This window comes from Chelonia mydas, chromosome 1 (genome assembly GCF_015237465.2).
Source record: "Chelonia mydas isolate rCheMyd1 chromosome 1, rCheMyd1.pri.v2, whole genome shotgun sequence".
NCBI classification, from domain to species: domain Eukaryota; kingdom Metazoa; phylum Chordata; order Testudines; family Cheloniidae; genus Chelonia; species Chelonia mydas.
The window spans coordinates 331,624,718-331,636,924 of NC_057849.1; the positions used below are offsets into that span (position 1 = coordinate 331,624,718).

At 39.8% G+C, this 12,207-nt stretch overlaps 1 protein-coding gene across 2 annotated transcripts in view; it reads right to left on the reverse strand.

The window, feature by feature from the left end:
* The window catches only part of HSPA14 (heat shock protein family A (Hsp70) member 14), a 17,732-nt gene extending 5,529 nt beyond the window's left edge, over positions 1–12,203 (reverse strand). The window contains exons 1-10 of one of the 2 annotated variants that reach the window (XM_037889277.2): positions 11,987–12,203; positions 10,293–10,373; positions 10,128–10,210; positions 8,189–8,237; positions 7,055–7,148; positions 6,857–6,947; positions 4,107–4,211; positions 3,023–3,184; positions 2,000–2,155; positions 150–252 (exon numbers count right to left, since the gene is read on the reverse strand). In XM_037889277.2, the coding sequence (XP_037745205.1) occupies positions 150–252; positions 2,000–2,155; positions 3,023–3,184; positions 4,107–4,211; positions 6,857–6,947; positions 7,055–7,148; positions 8,189–8,237; positions 10,128–10,210; positions 10,293–10,373; positions 11,987–12,043 (981 nt within the window). In that variant the 5' untranslated portion in view covers positions 12,044–12,203. Of the gene's footprint in view, positions 1–149; positions 253–1,999; positions 2,156–3,022; positions 3,188–4,106; positions 4,212–6,856; positions 6,948–7,054; positions 7,149–8,188; positions 8,238–10,127; positions 10,211–10,292; positions 10,374–11,986 lie in introns of both variants that reach the window. The other variant, XM_037889276.2, reaches the window with a different exon arrangement.
* Between the last annotated feature and the right edge of the window lie 4 nt (positions 12,204–12,207).

Genomic DNA, 12,207 nt, shown 5'->3' on the forward strand with positions numbered 1-12,207 from the left:
CATTTAGCAGCCAGAAAATGCTTCACATACAATGGTATACTTTGAGCCCCAGAAATTAACAGCTAATGGCTAATTCCTTGTTAATATATTCCCCAGGTGTTCTTCCAAATGAATTCATAAACACCCTGAGAATAAAGATTAATTGTTACCTTGTTAATGTCATCTGCTGTAAATCCAACTTGTTGCAAGACTTTTTTAATTGCTTCTACACATTTATTAAAAAGTGGAGAACAAATCAGTTCAAATCTGGCCCTGTTTAACAAACAGAGAAAATGCTAAGTAAACAGCAAATACAATCTCTCAGCTGTTGGAAGAATTAGCAGTTAAAATGGAAGAGAAAGATATTTTCCACAGCATACTCTGTTTTCATAGCCATGAAGTGGCAGGATTAAGTAACAGCAGGAGCAATGTACTGGTGTGAAAGAGTCTCAGAAATATTATGGCTTCACAAATATACCAAGAAAGCTGTGGATTCAACTTTGATTTTGTTTTTGTGAAGAACAGCCGAAAAAATGCAGCAGTTTAGACATGCAAAAAAATTGGGTGTTGTTCCACCCAAAGTTTCACCAATACACATTAACCCTGTGAGATAATGTGGTGGAAAAAGTGCCTGCATGCTCCCCGCACTATAACTCCATCAGTAGCAGTACACCAGTAGAGAATTACAGGGCCAGTTTTTCCTCCTGTATAGACAAACCCCAGATGGTCCACAGAAAACCATCTCCCTATGCAAGTTGTGGGGGTACAACAAGGTGGTGAGACAAAGTGGAAAAATTGAATCTAATTTTGATTTTTAATCTGAAGATGCATTAAACACTAAAAACACATTTATCTGCAGAGGTGAAACAAAGTAAGAAGAGTTCTTAAGAATTAACGGTCAACCTCTTGCTTTATGTTCACAAGCAAGTAGTCTGAGGACCTCAATATGTTTTACTACCTTTAATCAGGGCTTGAGAATACTACTCACCAAAGGAGACTGGGGAAGCTTTACGTGGTTGAAAGGTATACAATGAATCACTTTAATTAAAACAAAATATTAGTCCATAAAACTGAACTAGAGCAATCCAAACAGTTTTTATGTAAGTCTGCAGATAGACTGCTCCTTTGTCTCTGCTACTGTGGTGGGTTTTGTTGTTTTTGTTTTTATACCAGGCTGCAGCAGCAGCAAAATGGAACTGCTGCTATTCTGTTAAGAAAACTGCCAAGCATCCTATTTTATTCTGCTTCTACTGCCAACTGGGAAAGCAATGAGCAGTAGCAGAATTGACAGGGGAGGACAATCCTCCTCCAAACGAAGAAGGAAAAAAAAAAAAAAAAAAAAAGCAAGCCTCCAAGGAGAGGTAAGAGTAGTATAAACAGTCCACTCTCACACCAGAGAACTGAGGAGGGGTGGAAGGGAGAGAAAGTTTCTCAGAGTAAGTTCTATCTCTCAGCAAAAGGGATAGAACTTACTCTGTGCAGGGTCTTGGAACAGAACACCTGGTACAAATCCCAGCTCCCTACACCTCTCACTTATCAGGGCTCTCTATATACTTTTCTTTGATATCTAGCTCTGGCCAGTAGGTCTCTGGCAAGGTTTTCAAGCCCCGTCTTCAATAAAGTCAGATGCTATGTCATTATGCTGGATTAGGGCTAGTCATCCTTCAAGTAAAAGTCTGGAAAATAGTGCATATGAAATAAAGACAAAATTCTGGGGGACCTTTCAAAAGTCAACAGTCAGAACCTGCAGTGCAATGCTAGAAGCCTTCGTTAGTACTCAGAGCCCAATTCTTGCAGCCTTTACTCATCTGACACTAAAGCCAATGGAGCTATTCACATAAGCAGAGACTTCTAGATATTGCAGGAATGAGAGATCAAAAACCCAGTTTTCATCTTCAGTACCCCTCCACCCCAAAATTCAATTTTACACACACACACACACACACACACACACACACTCACTCCTAGAAAACAATCCTAACAAAAATATTAAAAGTAATTTCAAAAGGATCACCCTTACCTGGACACATTACAATCAAAATCCAGACCATCATATAATGAGTCTACGAAACAGTTTGAACTTCCCAAGGTTGACAAAGAGTGCTTTGCAACATCAGCGCTGTTCATTAGCTTCATCATAGCTCTGGAATTTCCTCTTACATCATGTTTGTAAGATCTGTATTAAAAAGAAGTCTTTATGATGACTGAGAAACTGTTTTAGACATAATGAGTTAGATATGCTCTCAAGAAGTTAGTATTAAAGTGGCTCCTTTTCCCATTCTTCAGTAAACTGTACATTTTGAATGGCCTTACAAGAATAAAGAAAAATGTCTGCTTCAAATTCAAGCAAAGGACACATTCTTCAGTGCTATTTGGGGAAAGCCAGGAATTAGTGTTTTAACAAGTAGAGATTTCATCAGTCTCTCCTCAGAACAATCTCCTAAATGAATGCAATATGGGAAGAAGATGCCTGAAGCTAATCAATTTAAAGTTCAATCATCAGAGTTGTTTCAAGAAACAAAACAACATTAAACAGAAGTTGTAACAACCTCATCCAAAAGATCTCAAAGCATTCTATAAACTTGACTAAGTGATTAGGAATATATAGCAATTGCTTCAACAACTTCTTAATAAAAGCTGCCGTTATTTAAAAACAAACACAAAACACCCCAGAGTTGGAATGAGACTGCTTTAAAAAAAAAAAAAAAAGCAGCTTACAGCAAAACACTGCACAACAGTTAGTTTCAGATGGATAACATTCCTTTTCTGACTCATACAGGGTGGTTTTATATAGGCTCAGTGAATTCACCCTAGCCAACTTTTGCTAAATGCATGGGATTATTATTCAATATTTATATGGTGGTAACACCTAGAACGGGGGTTCTCAAACAGGGGGGTCACAAGGTCATTGCATGGGGGGAGAGAGGGGGTTGTGAGCCTCCACCCCAAACCCCACTTTGCCTCCAGACAATTTTAAAAAAGGTAGTCCCAACATTAATAGCAACGTATGTTTTTCTGTAGCTGTAAAATATTCAGCACTTACCTCTGAAATTCAGAAGCTAAATGTTGTGCTAAGGCTTCTGTGAAACAGACACCACCTATACTATCATCTGTGTTTGTGGCAAGAACACGATATATTCCACTATTTACTTCTATAACTGTCACAGAGAGCGATGTTCCTCCAAGCTTAAAAACCAACACATTGCTGCTAGGTTAAAACAAAACAAAACAAAAACCTGAAAACTAGATCAGTAAAATATATACATTTCCTCATACTCATTGTTTCTAACTAAACATATACACACAATGTAAATTAAGTTTTTTAAATTGTTTGTCAATACCATTTGATTGGAAGTACTGAAATACATACATCTATCATATCTATGGCTATTATTTTACAGTATTCCTCCAAGAAACAGAACAATAGTTGATAGCACGCTTACAAGTAGCAAGCAGCCTATGACTAAACAGAGCGTAACTGGGAACTAACATTTACTTGATGTTATGAGCCCTAGTTATACTTACAGCAGGATAGAAAACTGACACCTGGACAGATCTCAACTTTTTAATTTTGTACAGCACTTGAATACTCAGGTAATAGAAGCTACATATTTTAACTTAAAACTTGGATAGAACAGTACTATGTTTACTATTGTCATAACTTCCTTAACAAATTGAATTACATTTTAGTTTTTATTTTCAAGTTAAGTAGTCATGGTCTTTTGTCAATCCAGTCAGCTCACTACTGAGCAAGACAATTTTTTTACATATTTTTTTCCATATCCAGTGTAGCACAGTATGGGTTTTTAAATTATGGTTATCCGTTCAAAGTCATTTAAGTAATTGAAAACAAATCTGTATTGAAAATGAAGGCTATAAAACTTTTCAAATTTCCAATGACAAACTTTAATGTTAACTATAATATTGTGTTCCCTGGGCACTTCCTAGCAAAGTTATGATTTTTGCATTTATTGTTATGACAACACAATGACGTCTCCCGATTTTTGTAGTCACAATAAAGCCTTAATTACACACCACTATTGTTTATCAAAACCTCCAGTTTTCAAGCAACCACAGTTAAATCTATTTTAAAAAGCACACACAAAAATGAGATAAAAGCATTTTACCTTTTCCCAGTGGGTGAATCTTGTCCAATTCCATACGCCAAGAGAGCTGCAGATGGCTCATGAATTAATCTCAGAACATTAAATCCAGCTGCCCCAGCTGCTTGCCTGTGATAAGACACACCACAGCTAAAGATCTGCATTTCATTTACTGTAGTGGTACATATTACTGAGGCCTCTTCAATGTACATATACCACAGAGCCATGTTACCCAGATATAAAATGATATTTCCAAGGTTTTGGCCTAGTCAAGGAACACTATTAAAAGTCCTGTCTATAATGCAAATTGTTACTGGGTCCCCTGCCTTAATTGTATATATGAAGTGTCAAGGAAAAATGTATTGTAATGCATGAGAGTCTCTGACACAAAATATAACAAAGTGAAATTGGCTGTGTTTTATTTGGCAGCAGAAGTTTTAACTTTAAGAACAAAATCTAACTGATAACATTCCAGAAAAAATCCCCATAAATTGTTCTCAGCATTGATAGCAGGAAAGTTTGGTTTTATATCTGATCCAAATCACCTTGATTGCGTCCCGAAAAAAAAAACAAACAAAAAAACCACACCTCTGGAAAATTCAATGTCTCTGAACTGCCTACAATTAAATTTCTTCCAGATAAAAGTCTATTGCCTTTACGCTTGAAACAGAAGTACTAAGTCATTGTGACACACTCCAATATGCATCTTGTAATAGCCATGTAACTAATTTAGCGTTTCTCAGATTAACTGGCAAGTATGAAATGTCCTCAGTAACACAAAAACCTCGTAAGTGCTTTGCTCAATGACTCTTAAATACCATTTGCTGGTTTAAGACTCATGTGAAAGTAGAATGAATTATATTGAAATTTGACAGGTTTCAGAGTAACAGCCGTGTTAGTCTGTATTCGTAAAAAGAAAAGGAGTACTTGTGGCACCTTAGAGACTAACCAGTTTATTTGAGCATGAGCTTTCGTGAGCTACAGCTCACTTCATCGGATGCATAGCATATCGTGGAAACTGCAGAAGACATTATATACACACAGAGACCATGAAACAAAACTCTCCTGCTGGGAGGAAGTTTTGTTTCATGGTCTCTGTGTGTATATAATGTCTTCTGCAGTTTCCACGATATGCTATGCATCCGATGAAGTGAGCTGTAGCTCACGAAAGCTCATGCTCAAATAAACTGGTTAGTCTCTAAGGTGCCACAAGTACTCCTTTTCTTTTTATATTGAAATTATAATTCATTAAAGAAATGCTACTTGAAGGGTTTGTTGAAATATAGTTGTCAGGAAGAGAAACATTAAGGAGTGTGAGACAATGGGTCCTCAAACTAATTAACTTAGAGCTCCTACTGAGCTAGGAGATTGGTAAAAGTTAGTATGCAAATAAGATATGTATGTATATTTGTCAGTTTCTGCTTCCTTTTGTCTCTTATGTTAAATTGGCTTTGGCTTATTTGTATAAATAAGTTAGCTTGAGCCTCAAAGGGGGACTCACATATCTGGGTGCATTGGCAAAGCGCTTTGCTAATAAACAGAGTGGTCTGACAAATTATGTGAGTCCTGAATCTGACTTTGACACTCACAATGCTTATTTCCAGATGGATTTTTAATAGACATCTGGCATCTGATTTTTTTTTAAATCTAAAAGTTGGAGCATTTCGATTTATAATAGTAAAATACTTTTTTTTTTTTTTTAAAATGACTTAGGCTTGTGTAATATAAAAAGGACCGACAGCCCTGGAGAGAGAACCCCTACAAGAATAAACAGTGATACAGAAAGTGGCCCTGTGTTGTCCTGCCCGGGGGCCTCAAACCTAGCATGGCGGGATAAGAGTTCAGTCTCCATGCTCATAAAGCATCTAACCTCCCTGGTACGATCGCCCATAAAGGTGCTATTTGGTGCAAATTGTGATGCTCAGATTTGTGATGTAAAAACCTAAGAAGGAACAGCACTGAAGTCATTTGCATTTCAAGTGGAACACAACAGTCACCAGGTGATAAAACCTCTGGGGTGAAGTCTTTTCTATTGAAATCAGTAGCAAAACTCCCACTGTCTTCAACTGGGCCAGGATTCTACTCCTGATTATTACCAGGGTGGTCCAAATTTGAACCAGCAAACTAGGGTTCCAATCTTGTAACTATAAAAGGAGTACCTGTGGCACCTCAGAGACTAACCAGTTGGTTAGTCTCTAAGGCGCCACAAGTACTCCTTTTCTTTTTGCGAATACAGACTAACACGGCTGCTACTCTGAATCTTGTAACTGTTAGTGGATGTTCAGACTGCTACACCTGTGAAGGCTCTATAGACGCACAGCAACCTGCCCATGCACTATCAGTTACAGGATTTAGGTCCAGATATGGAAGTCTCCATATCCCATCAGTAGGGCCCTACCAAATTCATGGCCATGAAAGACGCATCAAGGACTGTGAAATCTGGTCTTTTGTGTGCTTTTCCCCTACGCTATACATATTTCCGGGGGAGACAAGCATTTCTCAAATTGGGGGTCCTGACCCAATGTGACCCTTGTGTGTGTGAACCTTATGACACCCCTCCTCCCCCAACTCCTTTTGGGTCAGTCCCTACAAATACAACACTGTGAAATTTCAGATTTAAATAGCTGAAAGCACGACATTTATGATTTTTAAAATCCTAGGACCATAAAATTGACCAAAATGGACCATGAATTTGGTAGGGCCCTACCATCAGTAATCCCTTGAGCCATTCTGTCCCCCTGTATCTAAATGAAAAGAGAAGTCATTCTTCTTACCCAAGGGCATTTTTCTGGTTCTCTCCAAACTCAAATGGCACAGTAATAACCACATCATTGACATCGGAACCCAAAGCAGACTGAGCAGTTTCTGTTTACAAACAGAGGCAGAACGTGGATTAAAATATTACTATTTTTAAAAGACGCCTTAATATAGCCAAGGTGTTGATAACTTTTAAAGTTTTACTCCCTATTTACCTTTCATTTTACTGAATATGAGTTTTGCAACTTCTTCTGGGCAAACAAGTTTGTTATCTATTTCATACTGGAGTTTTCCATTCTTCTCAGTGACCTAGGAATAAAGCCAACATATGTGCATGTGACATGGTAGGTCTCAGTTTGTTTGTAATGAAAATTAATGTTTATGTCTAATTTGGTTTCCATTCCCAGAAAAGAAAACTAGACCAGGGAAACATTTTCATGTTTGTGTTTGGCGCAAATGGTATGAAGACTCCACAACAGATTTGACCAAGGAGGGGGGTCATATCCAGGCCTGAATCATGAAGCCAAACCCATGGCATATAACATTCAAACACAAGGGAAAAAACCCCTAAGGATTTGGACCTCAAATATCATGGAAATGTTGGGGAAGGTTTGCCTAAGACACAATTTCTCCCAGGCACACAGGGAGGACTTTGAGACCCTCATATTATCTAGCTTTTGCGCCAATTTACATGAATTTATCAAGATGGGTGGTCAACGATTAACACAGCCTGGCTGTCACTCCTCTGGGAGGAAGGAGGTGAGGCAAGGGCTGGATACAGGGGATGATTGATCTGTTACTCAGACTCCCCCATGCCTGTGAGCTCCTGAGATAGAGATCAGGTCAGTATCTTGATTTAATAAAGTTTTTTTTTAAATCTTTCTTTGAAACAAAGCTTTCCAGTAGCAAGGATAATGTTGTCTTAAGATTCAATAATGTGGTTGCTTGTGTAATAAACATTTTAATTTCATGCTTCCTATGCTGAGCGTTTTCTGCATTTATTTATAATGTTAATAAAAGCTAGTTACTATTCTCTTTGACTGCATTAAAGAATCACCGTCTCTGAAGTTCTCCTTCAGGCATATTACCCAAGGGAGAACCCACATATAATGGATGGCTCTAACTCCACAAGAGAGACAAATAGAGGGTTTAAAGCAGAATATAGCAAAACCTCTCATTAAAAAAGAAGCTTCTATCACACATGGCGTCCCGTAGAGCTTCAGATAGTGATCAGACCCATATGGCACAAAGACACTGTAATGAGGTGTTTGTGATACTAAAATAAATGATGGAACCAATGCAAATTTTTTCAACTCTAGGGAGAAGAAAAAAAACTGGATCATACTTACTGGACATTTGCTTTCTGCAATATATTTCTCAGCTTGTGGGTCACCAGAGCTGTCAAAACAAATTAAGAGTGATGTTTTGCAGGTGGCATTGGATGTGTGGTTCCACCTACCTAGTTGTTCATTTTTTCAGCTTATGACACTCCGTCTATGAAGATCCACTTGTATTTTATTTATTTTAGTCAAAACTCCTGTTGCAATTACTATTAATAAACAGCAGGTCTGGGGCCCCACCCCTGTCATGGAAAAACTCAAGGGAAAGGGACAATTTTTCTAAGGCTTTGTCTACTCTGGAACTTTGTCGGCAAAACTTTTGTCATTCAGGGGTGTTAAAAAAAAAAAAACAAAACACCCTCGAACGACAAAAAAGTTTTACCGACAAAAAGCATCGGCGTGAACGGTGCTTTGTCAGCAGGAGCGCTTTGCTCAGCTACACTGTGCACCTTTAAGCGGCATGGCTGTAATGGCACAGCTGTGTCGCTGAAAGGTGCGTAGCGTAGATAAAGCCTAAGTTACATTTTGAAAAAAGAGAACAAAGTGCACCCTGGAAAAATATCAATCACTTCTGATTTACCACCCTCATGGATAAAAAATAAAATCTGAACAATTAACAGTATCTTCTGCATTCAACATGATTTTTATTTCAGGACCATATGTCAATATCATTTTCGTTATATCAGTTGTAAATAATCATAGCAGTTACAAGCTGATTAACTTCTTCTAAAAGATGAGTAAAAGTTTAACTGTTAAAATTCCACACCAGAAGGAAAATTAAATAAAAATCAGACTATACACAGGTAGATTCTCTCCCTCAGCCTGCCATTTAACGAATTTTAATTTGTTTTTAATCTGTTACAAACCTTTCTTGTTGATTTGTCACCTCTCTGATTACAAAGTTGAGCATTTTATTAGGCAGGACTAAAAACCAAATAAAGTAGAACCTTGCTAATTTGCAATCATGAACGAACGACATGAGATTGCTTGTGGCATTCATGGAGGTGCTGACCAGAGTGGAATACCGCTTTTGGACTCAGGACACGAGCACTGAGTGGTGGGATCTGGCTGGTGAATCTTGCCCATATGCTCAGGGTTCAGCTGATTGCCGTATTTGGGGTCGGGAAGGAATTTTCCTCTAGGGCAGATTGGAAGAGGCCCTGGAAGTTTTTCGCCTTCCTCTGTAGCATGGGGCACGGGTCACTTGCTGGAGGATTCTCTGCTCCTTGAAGTCTTTAAACCATAATTTGAGGACTTAAGTAGCTCAGACATAGGTGAGAAGTTTATCGCAGGAATGGGTGGATGAGATTCTGTGGCCTGCATTGTGCAGGAGGTCAGACTAGATGATCATAATGGTCCCTTCTGATCTTAATATCTATGAATCTATGATTCTTGTGTTCACTGTAGTTCACAAGATGGTCTTTGTTAATTTGTGGATTTACTTGTAGTTTACTTTAAATTCAAGGTAATAATTCAGTAAATGTACTGCAGCATATTTTAACCTTTGTAACGTTTTCTGCATACAAATAAAGAAGTCTTGGTAGTAAGAGCCCACACTACAGTTGAGAAGTAGGCCAAACCCACCATTATTTTGGATAAGTTATGAAGTGTGAGGATTACCTATTGGCAAATTCTTATTCCAGTTTGATTCTGCAAACAAATGCAGGCAAAGAATACTCTAAAGTCTCTACCTTCTTATTCCACAGTTCATTGAAGAACGGAAAAACTACCAAAGACAATTTTTGGGATCTAGTGACCTCTCTTATCAAAGCCAAACTATTAAATTGATTAACCTTTAGATCTTTATATATATCATTAGCAGACCAGCTTTAGTGAGAAGACTTGTGTACAAATATGAGTTAAATAAGTATTTGCTATTTTCATCCCCAATCTGTAATATACACACACTCCTCAAATGAAATATTTTCTTTCATATCTATTCACTTACCTTCTCCCAAGAATCTGCTTTACTTTCACTACTGTATTTGCAATATTTCTTACTCTACTTTGTTTTGCTGCCAAACCAACCACCTGCAAAATGGAAAAGAAGTTATGAAATGAAAAATGGACATTCCTCTCTGCAGAAAACTGCTACAGTGATAAGAAAAATTACCTCTTCGTTTTTTGAGTAAGCAACAACAGCTGGTGTGACTCTATCACCTGCATCATTGGCAACCACATCTGCACGGCCATCCTAAAAACAAAATACACCACCCAAAGGCAGAGAGAAGTCATTCGGTGAAATATTAACATACCTTCCTACCTTAGCAATGCAATATGCAGCATCAACATTTATTACCAAACACAGCCAGTGGTGCCAATTAAAAACTTGCGCTCTATGAGTGAGTTTAGCATTTCATCGTTCCATCCTGCAGAGCGAGATCCTCTATTGGGAACATAAGAACGGCCATACTGGGTCAGATCAAAGGTCCATCTAGCCAAGTATCCTATCTTCAGACAGTGGCCAATGCCAAGTGCCCCAGAGGGAATGAACAGAACAGGTAATCATCAAGAGATCCATCCCGTCACCCATTCCCAGCTTTTGGAAAACAGAGGCTAGAGTCGCTATCCCTGCCCATCCTGGCTAAAAGCCATTGATGGACCTATCCTCAATGAACTTATCTAGTTCTTTTTTTAACCCTGTTATAGTCTTGGCCTTCACAACATCCTCTGGCAAAGAGTTCCACAGACCGACCATACGTTGCATGAAAAAATATTTCCTTTTGTTTGTTTTAAGCCTGCTGTCTATTAATTTCATTTGGTGACCCCTAGTTCTTGAGTTATGAGAAGGAGTAAATAACACTTCCTTATTTACTTTCTACACTCCAGTCATGATTTTATAGACCTTTATCATATCCCCCTTAGTCATCTCTTTTCCAAGCTGAAAACTCCCAGTTTTATTAATCTCTCCTCATATGGCAACCATTCCACGCCCCTAATCATTCTTGTTGCCTTTTCTGAACCTTTTCGAACTCCAATATATCTTTTTTGAGATGGGGCGAGCACATCTGCAAGCAGCATTCAAGAGGTGGGCATACCATTGATTTATATAGAGGCAACATGATATTTTCTGTATTATCTATCTCTCTCTTAATGGATTCCCAACATTCTGTTTGCATTTTTTTGACTCCCACTGCACATGGAGTCAAGGATTTCAGAGAACTATCCGCAATGACTCCAAGATCTCTCTATTGAGTGGTAACAGCTAAATGCCCCCACTGAACAGCTCTGCTGCTAACAGCAACGGATGGACACCAGAACGGCTTTTTCGCACACTGTGAGGCTAGCGTGACCTGCCCAGTCCAGAGAACTGCACCCAGGGACCCCTGCATAACTTGTGTGCCACAAAAGCATCTTCCAGAAAAGCATGGTCCTGAGGACACCAAGGGAGGGAGAATCTCTCACGTCCCTTGGCGGGCTGTCCAGGGCTTAGTCATCCCGGCCCTTAACAGCCTGTGGCCCTGACTGTGCTACACACGCACCCTGCTCACAGGGGGAGGGATAGCTCAGTGGTTCGAGCTGGCCTGCTAAACCCAGGGTTGTGAGTTCAACCCTCGAGGGGGCCATTTGGGATCTGGGGCAAAAATTGGGGATTGTTCCTGCTTTGAGCAGGGGGTTGGACTAGATGACCTCCTGAGGTCCCTTCCAACCCTGATATTCTATGATTCTGTGAACGGTGGCCCTGGCACCCCATCCCGAGCCGAGCCGAGCCGGCCCCCAGAGAGGGCCCCACCCCCCAAGCGGCCGGCCCGGGGGGAGGGCCCTCAACGCCCGGCTACCCCTCACCACACCCCCAGCGCGGCCTACCTTATAGACCGCCACACAGGCGCAGGTGGAACCCAAATGGACGCCTATGGCCGCCATGAGCCCCTTACTCCACGCCGCCGCCGCCGCCGCTTTCCACCCCACAATGCACCGCGACGCCGCCCGCGCCAATCAAATGCCGCATCGGCCTCCCGACGAAGCTTTCGCTCGGGCCAATCCCAGAGACAGGCTCAGGTTTCTCCCTCGCACTTCCGGGTACAGAC